At 40.0% G+C, this 14,215-nt stretch overlaps 1 protein-coding gene across 3 annotated transcripts in view; it reads right to left on the bottom strand.

Moving 5' to 3' along the window:
* Positions 1-14,215, bottom strand: part of LOC143515158 (A disintegrin and metalloproteinase with thrombospondin motifs 20) — an 85,993-nt gene that overhangs the window by 63,711 nt on the left and 8,067 nt on the right. For 2 of the 3 annotated variants that reach the window (XM_077007167.1, XM_077007168.1), the window contains 3 exons: positions 4,135-4,379; positions 561-644; positions 248-372 (listed from right to left, as the gene is read on the bottom strand). In XM_077007167.1, coding sequence (XP_076863282.1) covers positions 248-372; positions 561-644; positions 4,135-4,379 — 454 coding nt within the window. Of the gene's footprint in view, positions 1-247; positions 373-560; positions 645-4,134; positions 4,380-4,713; positions 4,812-14,215 lie in introns of those variants that run through there. The other variant, XM_077007169.1, reaches the window with a different exon arrangement.

The following is a 14,215-nucleotide window of genomic DNA, read 5'->3' as shown; positions in this document are numbered from 1 at the left end:
GTGGAAACCATTTCTGTGGCAAACAAAGAAACACTCTTCACCTTAGTGTAGGATTACCATTTAATTCAATGGCAATTTCATCCTGTATTATAGTAGGGCACAATAGGTAGAAACTTCCCTTATAAACTTAGAAACTGAATATTACATTATACTTGGTGACACGAAAGACCATGTGACCAGCTATAAGAACAGAAGGACATACCTCAAAAGTTAAGGATGGGAGGTGTACAGTGAAAGATACAGGTACCTGGTGATGAGCAGGGCGGTGTCGTGATGGGATGGATGACCGTCATCCAGAACATTCTGACTCTGCTGCCACACACAGAAGTTGTGCAGTGTCGTAGCAGCATAGAAGTTCACATTAGGGCCTTCCTGAGATACCATGAATAAAGAGCTTTTAACTGAGTTCTTCATTCAACATGGGAATGTTCACAACGGAGGAGACCATGAATATTTGAGAAGGTCAGAGTGATTCGGTTCATTAACATGTCCTTAGGGTAATGAGGCTTATACACCTGTCCTTCACATGAAGTAACTGAAGCGTATCAAGTAGTATGTACCTGTTCATTGTGAATGATGATCAGTTTGACAATCATGATATTGATTAAATTCCCCACACTTGGGTCTTTGTAGACTGCAGCCACCTGGAATGAGAGGCACACAGAGAAGGGAAAGGCAAACCAAAGCTCAAACATGTTTATCAACAAACTGCAGATAAGCAGTCAAAACCCACACAGATAAGCCCGGAAGTCAGAACTCTTGAAAAAGGCCACAGATCCTTCGTTACTTAGCAGTCAGAATCTGGTGATTTATGTTTTTCATGTTCAAATGTTTTTATGATCCTGTTCAGGACCATGTGAAACTTGCAACGGAGATCCCATGAATGTTTAATTAAAGCATGATGCATAACTCCCCAACTAACTGTGTCTGATGTAGTGCTGGGAGGTATGACCAAAATTCTATATCACGTTATTTTTCAAAATTATCGGTTTCACAGTATTTGATGGTTTTTTCCACCCATGCATGATGTGTTAACCGCATTGATTACGAAAATAATTACTGCAGTAGAGTGGTTAAGAGTACCCTATTCCACTGTTAGAAAAATGTCTCCACCTAAGTATTACATGTAATACAGATTTGCATGGGCCCACATGATCAGTTTTCAAATGGTAGCAATAAAGTAGTGAATGAATCATATAGCATGACAGTTGCAGTAAAAATACAAAACCTTTTATTTAAAACATTTTTCAGACGACATATGACTGTATGTTTATACAACTTATGTGAACCAGCTACACGTAATCAGTGTTGTATAAAGTATTAGAGACCCATACTTGAGTAAAAGTACAAGTACTCTATCAAAAAATTGACTTGAGTAGAAGTTGAAGTGTTCTTTAAAAACTACACTTAAGTAGAAGTACAGAAGTATTCTGCATTTTTTGTACTTAAGTATTGCAAGTAGTTTATTCTCAAATTTATTACTCAAGTACTAAAAGTAAAAAGTACAAGTATTGTGTTTTGAATTAATTAAAGAAAGCCGTCAAAGTTTGATTATCAATTGTTTTTATATATCACAAATCAAAGATGTCAAAGACCACAAATACAAGTGTTCTGTATGTACAAACAAGTAGCAACTTTAAAAACTGGGCTTAACACTTTGTACACAAAAAACAGATAACCTGTGTCCCGCTACGTCGTAGGTTTGACACAGAAGTACAAGTTCGCCTTAATTTAGCTGAGAAAACTAGGTGAATTTTGGACGTAAAATCTGTCCGTCGGATTCTAAGGGTGAGCTTACTGCCCTGCGTTTACCCTCAATAAATGCCCGTACCCTATAAAAACACTACACTATAAAAATGGGCACATGATTAGTCAGCATGAAAAGAGACACGGCTTACTGTTGCTAAAAACACAACTCAGCATAACATTGTCTTTATGATTGCCAGCTAAGTGAATACTGCTGCACGTCATGAACATAATTAGGTTAGTTCGCTAAGATATCCAAACTAACTAGCGCTTACTGACAGCTAAAGCTGGTGTGTCTTCTGTGCATTATATTTATAACTTACATGGATGTGTTTCATCAAGTTCAAAGGTGAATTTTTGAAGGCCAATATTTCACCCTCTTTAGGGAGGCAGAGATGGCACTTCATCCTATAGGAATTTACTTTCACTCCAGCAAACGCAAACACTGTCTCTAGGTAGGGCCAGGGTGGTCTCCTTCCTCACTCTCACCACCACGATCACTTGATGTTGAAGGTGTGGAAGGTGCCAATATATGTACATTAAAATGCCAACAAGCTTATTATGCAGCACTTATGCTGCTCTTCTGCTGTTACCAAACACGGTACCATCTCTTTTAATGAGATAAAACGTGAAAAATTTGGAATAATTTTGAGTATATGTGTATTTGTATAAATATGTAAATTAAGCTGAAGGTGCTGGAAAATACTGAAAATGGACCTTGAAAGTGCTGTACAAGTGCGTGAATTCCACATTGTAACTTCGCACGCACAAAAATCGAGAGGTGCACGACCTCGCAACGTGACCTTGCGCCAGTCACGACGTGTCAAGTGAACCTAGATTACAAAGCTTGTCAAAAAATACAGATGCTCCTTGTTCAGTTAAACTTATATATAGATGTGACACAACATGTATGTAAAATCGAATTAAATCAATTTATTACACCAGGGAACTTATGTGGAGATACAAAAGACACTTTAAGACACAAATGCTTTTGAAGGCTGCTTGGCGTTCAAGTCAATGGCTATAGGTCATTGCATGATCAGCATTTCTGACTCTCAATCATGATTGTTGCCAATGCTGGATAGCTGAATTCATTTTATGTTGCGTAAGCAAATACGTAGCCTAGAAATCCCAATTAAAAAAATTAACATCTTCTGCGGCTGAGAGCAGCACAAGCACAGAGTATGCTAACAGTCAATGTTAGTGCTAGCATTAACGTTACAACAGAATCTAGCAGCCAGCTACAGATCATTGGCGCTTCCGCAGTGTGGGAATGGGTAGGAATCATTTCATTTTACAGTCTATTCTGGCTTTTTGATTGTTTTATTGTAGTACCTGGTTTGGTTATGCAGCTGCAGATTGTTGTTTATGTCTGTTTTTATGATGACGCTGCTAAACAGGGAGTCTGGAAGCTTTGCCACCATTTTCTGCACTAAGTGTATTTGAACTACACTTAGCTGGTCTTTGAAATACATGGGGTAGGATATAGTTTTATAGTGGTGATGTATCAATTATGTGCAAAAAAAAAAAAAACTCCAGATCCCTCTTGATTGCATAGTGGCTCATAGGTATGTGCAAACATGCGAGGTATGCTGAATCTATGATCTTCTAACACCAGCAGCTCAGCCTTTATGTTTCTATTGTTGTTGTTAATGTTTTTCTCACTAATTCCGTCATATATCGTATAACCCCATGAACTGTTAGGAAGATTTGAAAACGTAGATTCCACCCAACCCTAACTATGACCTCACCAGACCTCTAAAAGACCCAGCCATCAGATACACACTCTACAAGTCTCAGGTCAACCCGATACTCCAGCCAACTACATTTGTTTGCCTGTGATGGATTTTTTGGTCTGCATGGACTCATGGAGTGTCACTGGAACATTTCCTGTGTCACTGGAACATTTCAGGATTTTTTTTATATAAGCCACCGTGCTGAGTGACAACTTCATCTTTAGCATCTGCACGTGCAAAACAAATGCATCAATACGCATACAACTGAGTCTTGCATAAGGACGGAGGCTATGTGGATAACACCCACAAGCATTTACTCCAGGTACAAATACAATTTTTTTCCACATTCATGTGGAAAATTCTGAACCTAACTTATCAATATATCAAATTCAATTTCCTTTGCTCCACAGAATTAAACTGAACATTCCTTTTACTCAAAAAGCTATGGACAGCAAATGTTAAGGAATAAGAAGCATCTATTAACCACGTTTCATCAGAACAGAAGAAAGCAGTACTGAATCTGACAGGTGTGTCACTTTTCAGATCATACCATAAAAGAGTTGACATAGTATGCCTACATAGATAAAAAAAAAAAGAAAGAAAGAAAAGAATTCATTTAAAAAGTAGTTTTGGAAAAAAAAATCTTACTTACTACTGACATGATTGTTAGAATGTAGTGCTCCAGGTTGCGCCCGTGGTGCCGTACCATCTTGGCATCGGCCGTCACCATCAGCTCCACGAACCGCGGGTAGGACAGGAAGCGTTTCCTGCGGCTGCCGCTAGGGGGCTTTGAGTTGCGCATCGCCGCGAGCCGCTTATCCGCACTGTCCCACAGCGAGCCCAAGTCTTCCTGAACGCTTCTGTTACTATGGAAATGGCCATGGTTTATCGTGTGATCTGTGGGGAAAAGATGGCAAAATCTTAAGTTTAAGAAAGGGACCTGAGTATTGGACCTGAGTATCAGTGTTTTTTTAGCCTTTTGTAATTAATCTTAAATGTTAAATTTTTCATTTTGATGTGTTCATACTAGTCAGATTCTAGTAAGGCCCTTACAGGTTCATGAGGAGATATTTACGGAAGTCAATTCATGCTAGAATGGCCGAAACTTGATCGTTTTGATATTTTTTTTATGTAGCCTAATAGCTTTAACAAAATAACTTCCACCATATCTACCAGTAACTAACTATGATTAGATTAGTGCATATTTGTGTCTGGTATTATGAGAAATTACCCCTGTAATCCTCCTTATTGACCTAATACTTTATGATACTAGTCCTTTTTTTTCCCGCCGTTTCAGCACTTTGCATGTTACCTTGACAACGATTTGCCAACAATGTTACCTCAGAAAACATTGTAAAATAGAAAAATAGGTTAGGAGTTATCAGTTACAAAAGAATATCCTGACATTTTGATCCATCTTAACGCATGAAATGTGTTTTTTTATTTTTCGTGGCCAGCCTAGAAGTAGCATTTTTGCTCACTGTCGGACGTGAGCTGCTCAGCACATGTCCTGTGAAACCTAGCAACTCCTATCTAGTCATGTTTTAATCAAGGTCACGTGTCAACGTGTGCAAGCCTCTGTTGCACTTGATGGCAAACTAGCTGACGTGGATCCTGTTGTTGAGCTGCATGGCGTGAGACGTCTAGCCCCATCTTCAAAGTAGCTAACTTGGGAATCTAGGCAGCTTGCTGGCTCAATAGGTGTCTAGACACACTGAGGGGCTAGAAGGCAGCAGTAAACATGCTGCCTGTGAGGAATGATTGTGGTAATCACGTAATTAGCTAGCTAGCCAAAGTGGCTTTGTTGGAAATAACTTTGAGTAACATTATATTTACTATCTCAAAATGTGGGATGCTTGTGATGACGTTGGCAGTGATGAGGTTTAGTTACTGTAATTATCATTAATCCTGGGTCTTCCAAATTGCCCAGGGTAAAAACAATTCAGCACTCAACACGAGCCACTTTTGGACAGTCACAAATATTTGATAGTTAGCTAGCTATACAATATTAAAGATTATTACATTTTTAACATAATGTTTACTCGAATACTCTAGTAAAGTACAGTGTGTGGGTTTAATTATCAAAATCTTATTTTCTCAAGGTTAAGGTTATGGTATTTTTATATGAGAAACCTCCCCATGTTGAAATTTGCTTAAAGAAAGTGACCTTGGCATGGTTGAATAATTAGAGTTCATTATTCCTCCTTCAAATTTAAGTTCCACATTTTTTAATTCTACAGTTTTACAAAGAACCACAGGGAACATTTCCAAAATCCTAGACTAGACTCATTAATATTTTTACTTAGAAAAATTGGATACACCGTTACCCAAGCAGTGTTAACATGGACCTGCACAGCTGAAACATGAACAGTTCACCAAGTATTGTGGAGAACAAAACAACAGTGCAACAGCAATGAAAATGGCATGCTGTGTACATAATTATATCCTGTTCTGGGCGGTGAAGGGGATCTCTGCACTCTTCCTAACCTTCACAGGTAAACAAACTGTCAGCGGGCATGGGTGATGTTCATATTTAACAGGATAACAGTTAAGTTGTTAGTTTGCTCTGCAATTTCACTCCAGACGGTTTGTGAAACCTTAGACAATATAGAAAAAGTTTCACTCTGTGTTTGACACTGAAATGAGGCGCAGTTCCAACTGTATTGGGATCACAACCCCAACCACATCCTGTAAGTAGCTTGCCATGTTGCATGATTTTATCCACCTTTGTCCGCTGAAGCCAGATCAGTTTCAGATGTTGCACTGATGACACTTGTAGATGCTGAACAATAAATGGCGGTCTGGTAAATCTAGGATCGCCTAGTTGTCTTGTTTATTTTGTGTAATACAGTACATAAGCGTGCGCATCCAATGTTGTCAACTCAGCAATTCAGTGACTTTCAGACTCCTTTAGTTACTTTAGTTATTTTTTCTAAGAAAACACCTAGCAACAAAGCTAATGACGTAATAGACAAACCTTTGCTACTTTCCATTGAAGAGTTGCCTGTACTCGCCCACAAGGAAGAATCACACCTCTGTCTACATCTGCTCTGTTTAGTCTGCATGGCAGACGTGAATGATCTGCATATGTGCAAAGAGTGTTGCCAAGGACCAATAACTAATCCTTATTGTTTGCCCCTCCACTGTTTAAATCTTAAAATATTAAACAAACATTTAAATAAGTGTGCTTAAATTATGTGTAAGGTGATCACCGCAGTTATAAAGATGAATTTTAGTAGTCTACAGCAGTAGCGTGGAAATGGCTTGGAAGAGACCGCTAGTTAATATATCGTGTTAATGGGTTTGCCCCATTGTCTGACGATGGACAAATATGTAAACGAGAACAGCTTTACTCGGAATTCGCTCAAATTAAAATACATGTACATGATATAAAGAGCTAAAATCATCTCACACCAGACAAAATACAAAGAAGGCAAATTTGATGTGATGATATCACAAATATGCTAATCATATTTAGCAACATTTAGCAACTCATCATCTGGCTATACTTAGCTGATTTTAAACAGGCCTTAGCTAATTTCTCTTGAAAGTAGACAGTAACACTAAACATTTCAAGTAGTCAAAATAACCACTGTGACCATCCAAGTAGATTATAGAATCTTGAGCTTTTATTGTATTAACAAGGAACTGTGCTCTTGAGTGGGACTTGAGGTCATCACAGCTCACTGTTCTTAAAGTTCACATTATATAATTTCACCAGACAAACCACTGTCAAGATTCTACTCATGTTGTCCTCACTGAACATTTTGACTCCTCTTAAGAAAAAACAACAACAATGCAAGTACAGAATTCTTAAGGAGTATCTCAAACTTCAGCATAAGTGACTCTGAAATCACATTCTCTCACCTTTCTCTCTGCCCTCTTGTTGACTGAGGAATGAACTGCACGTAGAAAAAAGAGCCCCCCAGATTCTTGACAGTGAGAGAGACAGAGAGAGGAAACGAGCCTGAAGACAAACTGACAGGACGATAAGTACATTAGCTATGTTTATCTAGTGTCATCCTTCTCGAGTCCTCTTCCTTTGTTTATAAGTTTCCACTTCAGGGTTATATGAAGGTTTTGTCCATTCTAGCATGATTCAATTGTTAAATGACCCTGACAAGTATACCAAGCCATCCTAAGATACATAAGCTGCTTTTGCATGTGGCGGATGAATTATGAAAAGTGATGTCTGAAAGAGAAAGGAACAGCAACTCAAGCCATTTGTTGGGTTTCAAAATGATTTTTTACATTTTTTGTGCTGCAGAAAATGCAAACAAATTGCATTTTGCGAAGTAGCTTATCATGCTTCAGAAGAACCAAGTTCCTCCCGTGAGACAGCAAGCTTCATTTACACATTGCGCTGTTGAATTCACAGAGTGCGCTCTAACAGAGATACGGGGATATGTTTGTTTAACCTAGCCAAAGAGTGGGAGCAGATGACAAAGGCTTTACCATAATGCGTATGCATCTATGGATCTGGACTTTTTCCACTCGTTGAAAATGAAACAAACAGCTCACACATGTTTTCACTGCATTGCATTCTGATATATGACCACACATGGTGTTATGTCAGAAAGGGAATGTAATACTTTGGCAATGAGCCACACCTGTGAGCAGACGGTTGGAATCTGAGCCTCGCAGTTAGTTCAGCTATATGGAAAATATGAAGGTATACTAAATACTGTGGTTTGTTGAAACTATCCCAAAGGGATCCAGACATCTTGGTGAAGAAAGATTTCATGAAGAGATTTTTTATGTAAGACAATGCATTCACAATGCATAACTGAATAATGATTCGATCTTAGGAATGATTGAATGGTCAGTCCAGCAATCAGTAGTTGGTAGACCTGACTGCGGATAATGTAAACACTGTAATAACTTCCTGCTTTTTGACAGGGTGCGTCTTTCCTAAAATATGTTTAGGAAAAAATTACTATACATTTACAAAATTTGTCGAAAAGAAACACGTGTCAACTCCACAGAGAGTGCTACTCTTTGAAGCCATGAAGTTGGAATAGTTGTTGTTTTGCTATTTTCATATTGCACATTTTATGTTTAGCCAAATGTTTCGCTTGGATCTCTGGGAAGCACTGGACGCTTTGAAAATGCAGCCAAAATGAATGAAAGGAAAGAGCGTGAAAGTCAGAGTGAAAGTTTTGGATGGGTGCCCACAGTCACCAGAGCAGAGGTTTGGCCCTGGCACTCTAACTTCCATCCAGTCATAATTGGAACTATGAAACCTCAAACAGGGCCTGGCCCTCCACTCACCCTTTCAGCCAGTACCTAGACAAGCACAGCCACATGTCTGTTCAGAGAACTGTAATTGAATAGGTGGTACTGGGTCAAACCAATATTTCCTCATGATGCTGATGAACCAGAACATTTCTTGGAGATATAGATGTAATACCATGGAAGTTTGAATATGCACTAATTACTGCTGGAACTTGCTTTTAGTGTAGCTTACAGAAAAACAAAATCCCTCATCCTGGTACATTGCTGTTTCAGAAACACACGTGCAACATTCAGTATAGAACAAGCATTTAATATTAAATAAATTAAGCATTTAATTAAGCATAAAAATTATAAATTTTAAACCTTGTGCCAATCATTCAGTAATGGATCCAACCTAAAGAATAATCTGTGCAACTAGTCATTTACAAGGATGTGAATCTCAGTGATCTCCCTACAAAAGCACACACACATACACACACACACACACACACACACACACACACACACACACACACACACACACACACACACACACCTCATTCTTGGTTATGATTTACCATGTGACCTGGGCATGAGAATCAGATATCTCACACAAACTTGTTTGCACTTGGATCAGTCAGTAGTATGATGCAGTGATTTTCCCACTAAGCTAATTTTACAGTAAACAGATAACACCAGAAAAGCCCTCTGGTGCTAATTATTCTGACAGGGAGCTTCAAATCAGTCCCAGGTAATCATGGAAACTATAAAATTTTACAAGTAGTTAAAGTGACAGAACTAAAGACGGAGAAGAAAAAATATTCCCACTTGCAATTAAGTGCAATCTAGGACTAGACTGAGGAACAGAAGAGGAATTGTAGTTGGGAACATGTGATTCATTTTGGCCTGAAAAAGGGGAGAAATACACAGACAGCAGAGAGCAATAAACACAAACACACACTGACATGAAATTCAGTGCTATCCAGATGTATTTTGCAGCAGGGAGAGGCAGGAAGTAGCAGGACTCTTGAGAGGCATCTTTTCCTGTTTGCAGTGTGTAAATAATTTCTTCACTGTGATGCTTTAATTGATTATGTCATTTTTCACAGTTGCCAATGCCAGCATCAGCATCTCTATATGGCGACGGCTTCCATGTGTGTTTTGTTTTGGTTTCGGTTTTTGTTTCAGATTCCTCCTTTTATTGTTTCAGGTGTTTCTTGTTGTGTTGTCATTTAAATCCTTAAAACCACTTAAACTGTTTTGGCTACTTGTTCTGTGTACTGGTTGTTCCTATTCATCCTGGTTTCACGATTTTCATGTTCTCATCGAACTGGTTAGCTTTTTCTATGTTGTTTCTTGTTCAGTCTTCCTATTCTGTCTTCGTATTAATTATGTATTCAGGTTTTGTGTCTGTCAGCTTACTCTGTTTTCCGACATTACACTGGGTCATGGACAATGATTATGGATTTGCCCTTAATTAATTAACGTCACTCTACTCAATGTATGTGTACCGTCTCCTGTCTTGAAATCTAGAAAGCCTAGAAAATACCCCCATGAGCTAGAAGGCATTAGAATGGGCAAGACAGCCCAAATAAAAAATTGAAATGCTGAAACTAAACTAACTAAAAGAAAACAAGTAAAAAGTAAATAAAGAGAGAGAGAGAGAGAAAGAGAGAATACAAAATTACAAAATTTCACAGGTCATCATAAATACATGTTAATAATGTTACAGCTAACTCAATCTTTGGAATAAAAAAGTGGTAAAATAGCTGTTTCTATATATTTATTGTGGGACATGAGTGATGTATACAAGTAAGACTGATGTCATGTCAAGGCCCTTTTTTAAATCATCTTTCATTACTGCAACGTGACATTCAAAAATTATGATGTCACCCAGCACAACTTTTGAAGTGTCACTTTCAACAGCCAAGGTGTTTATGTTCAGAATCCTTCAGGGAACCGGAGTTCTGTAATATCTTTAGACACACACTTCACCTGTCAGCACCTGTCAGGTATAACCTCATAGACTGCGGCTGTGACAACACTGGCATTTCTGTCGGTCCAAAATGACCAACCAGTAAACTCTGCTAGATGGGCAGCAGAAAATAGACCTGGAATTCATCCTAGCAATTTGTAACTCCAACCACTACGTCATGGTGAGATTACTAGGTCTGCCTTTTTGTTGACATGGTCTATATTAGAAGAACTGTCTCACCACGTCATGGCTAGTGCATGTTACACTAAGAATGAGCGTAAGGGAAGCGCACCTGTTGTAGAGTAGTGTGTGTTCATTCAGGCGTGCAGTGGGGCCATTCCTTCTGAGAAACGCAACACTCTCATGCTTGGTCAGGCACCGTGCTCTCGAATCGTTTCACAGGATCAAGAGATTGCTCAGCGTTCAGCAAACAAACGTAGATCCCAGCACGTCACAGGCACCACGATAGGAGCTCAGACCAACAGACAGGCCCATGCTGCAGTTCAACAGTTCCCGCGGTAAAATGTTCTGCACTGACACCTGAATTTGAAATACGTTCCTTGTAAAATCATTGTACAACTGGATCACATGGTGTTAATATTAACACAATGAAAGTTATTAAATCTCATTTTGGGGAATGTGTAAAACATTTTTTTTTTTTGATTGAGATATTTTTTGTAAATTGTGTGATTGTAAAATACATTTTCTTTCAGATTAGCACAATTTTAGGGTTTAGGCCAAAGGAAAGGAAGACCAGCGTTGAAGCACCTCCCCCACCCACTGAGTCAACTAACGGCCCTGCCCCCTCAGCAAAATGCCCTTGGCCCTCATAGCCTCTCATTCAGGCCAGTAGGTGACCCCAAAACAAAAGGGGAGGATGAGGTCATAATCAAATGAGTGTTCCCTTTCTCTCACTTGAAAGGGTTCAGGAACAGGCTGACTCAGTTTAGTCATGAGAAAAAATTTAAAGGGCATGGAAACTACCCTACTAAAGACAACTCCCCAAGCACTTTTATACAAGCATTTTCCTCAGAAAGGCAGCTAAACATGAACCAGGGTGAGTGAGAGCTGAGGTCAGCGTCTTGTGATGTCTGCAGCAGTCTCCACTCTGGTCTGAGACTGGATGTCTGTGGGTTTTATTAGTCTAACATCACTTTTAAGATAAACTGCCATCTAATGAGGCAAGCGATTGTCTTCCTACATGCATTTTATCCATTCATCATGTTTTAAACTACATATCTTGACTCTCACTCAGTAAATAAGTTCATAATTTTTTTGAACTCTGAATATTATGTGTGTGAGGGAGAGCTAAACACCTCATGAATCTCATATATACATGTTGCTCCAGGCCCAGAGACATGCAGTGCAGCTTAAAGAATTTACCCCTATCCTTCCCCACCCTCATGCCTCACACTATCTTCCCTTCAGCGTAACAAAGAGATTAGCATGCTAGCCAGAGAAGGCTGATAACCACCTACATGCTTCATTAGCGCAACGTGAAGAGAGAGGCTCACGGACTGATGGACACATTTAGAGAAGACACATTTACAGGCCAAAACAAAAAAAAAAAAAAAAGGAATAAGTCTGCCTGCCTTGTAGTCCACAAGAATATGGTCAGGCAGTGTGTGGGCCAGATGTAACAGCATTGTTTAACAAAGTCTTGTATAATGGCAGACGTCATAAAAAATCCATTTCACAAGCATGTGAAGAACAACTGACACAGACTTAATTGGAACAAGTCTCTCAGCACTAGACTACAGACGAGGTCAGTGCTCGTGCTGACAGACGGCTGATGATGCCACACTATGGTGAAAGTGAAATCTTACACAAGAGCCTTACTAATATATCTGTGGAACCGTTAAATGTGGACAGCGTATCATCTATGTAAGATGATGGCATGTACCACATATGGTGCACACATCGGTTGTTGTTGTTTTAATTAAACTTCATTTTCATTTAATTTATGCTTACTAAAACATGGCGCCGTCCATCAAAGTACAAACCACAGAACTGAAGGCCAACGCAGTGTGTCGGGCAGCTCTCACACCCTTGGATATCCTCTGCGTTCTTGTAAGTTCTGACAAATGAGTACATTTGGCTGGCTCTGCCCAGAACTGCCATCCTCACACAGCCTCTCCCGCTCACGCCGTGTCTCCCATCCACTCTTCCCTTCTGTTATACACTCTCTCTGAAATCAATGAGCAACTCTGATTTAAGACAAGACTCCTCTTTCAAGGGGGGACATAAAGAATGGAGGGCATAGGCCATGAGATTATTGACCCTCACAAAGAGGGCTTTTATCCAGCTCTGCAACCTGTAGAGCGGTGCCGGTCTAAAGGCAGAATGAGCTGCAGGCCTCAGCCTAAAGGTGCCCTCACCATTCACAGTGTAGACAGGCTGGAGAGAATCATGACAAGAGGGAACATGAAGTCACCTAAGTGATATGATCTGGATGCTCTAATTGGAATACCCGTTTACATTAGGTGCCTTTTCCTAAAGGACAGTAATTAACATTAAAGATTGACATAAAAAGACCTTAAAGACAAAACCAAAGATCCTTTTTAACTGGAATGCAGCATTCTGGCACAAACCAAAAAATACTTCTTTCTCAAATGGCTTTTTTTCTGCTAGCTATACTCCTTGGTGGCCAAATATTGCAAAAGAGCACTTCAGCCACCGCTGGCCAGGCCTGGCAGGGAAGTGTGTGGCGAGCACGCGCCCTGAGACAGGCGGGCCAGGGGCTGGCGCAGAGTACTGGCACACACCGGCTGCCAGGGAGGACGGCGGTATGGCGGCCACTCGGCTAATGAAGACAGGTGCAGGACAGGTGATCGCGGCAATCCAGAACAACATCACCCTCGATCACACTAATTAGTTATGGTAATGAAGCAGATTCTACTGTACCAATACAGTCTAACCCTAGCAAAATTCACAAGTACATTTATGCATTGTATGTATGTATTGATGCATTTTATATAGGACTTCTTTAGATATCACTTAATTTCCAGAAAGCACCTCCGTCAGCTCAAGCAGACAGAGTCATAACTCAAATTCTGAGGATGTGGTCTTTGCAGCAGAGACCTGAAATATTCTTCAAAGCATGGATTTATCTCAGCATCTGCCAAGCATCTCCGTTATCTGATAGCGGCTGGGTCCACCACCCAGGACACCTTCAACTGCAAGCCCCTGCCTCTTTTAATCCTGTTGGCATTGTGTAGCTGCTGTTTTCAGATGCTGGCAGTAGGTACTCTATGTTCCTAGTGTGTCCACTGACTCCCTCCATGTAGTCAGAGCAGGAGAGGTGTGACCTTTCCACGAAACTTTTACTAAACAAAGGATTTGGAAAGTCCCCATACATTTGCCACAAAAGTCACACCATCAAAGCACACGAGGGCAGCGTTTTTGAAAACGTTAGCGGGTGACAATCCAGACCGTCTGTGCCACACACCGACTGCTGCGAATGACATGGAGCATATTAAGGAGGTATCAGCCTAGCCCTCGGGGTCATTCAAACCACTCTCCATTCCAGCACACACAATGGCCA

This window comes from Brachyhypopomus gauderio, chromosome 5 (genome assembly GCF_052324685.1).
Source record: "Brachyhypopomus gauderio isolate BG-103 chromosome 5, BGAUD_0.2, whole genome shotgun sequence".
Lineage (NCBI taxonomy): Eukaryota > Metazoa > Chordata > Actinopteri > Gymnotiformes > Hypopomidae > Brachyhypopomus > Brachyhypopomus gauderio.
This window is presented reverse-complemented; position numbering and strand designations above follow the sequence as displayed.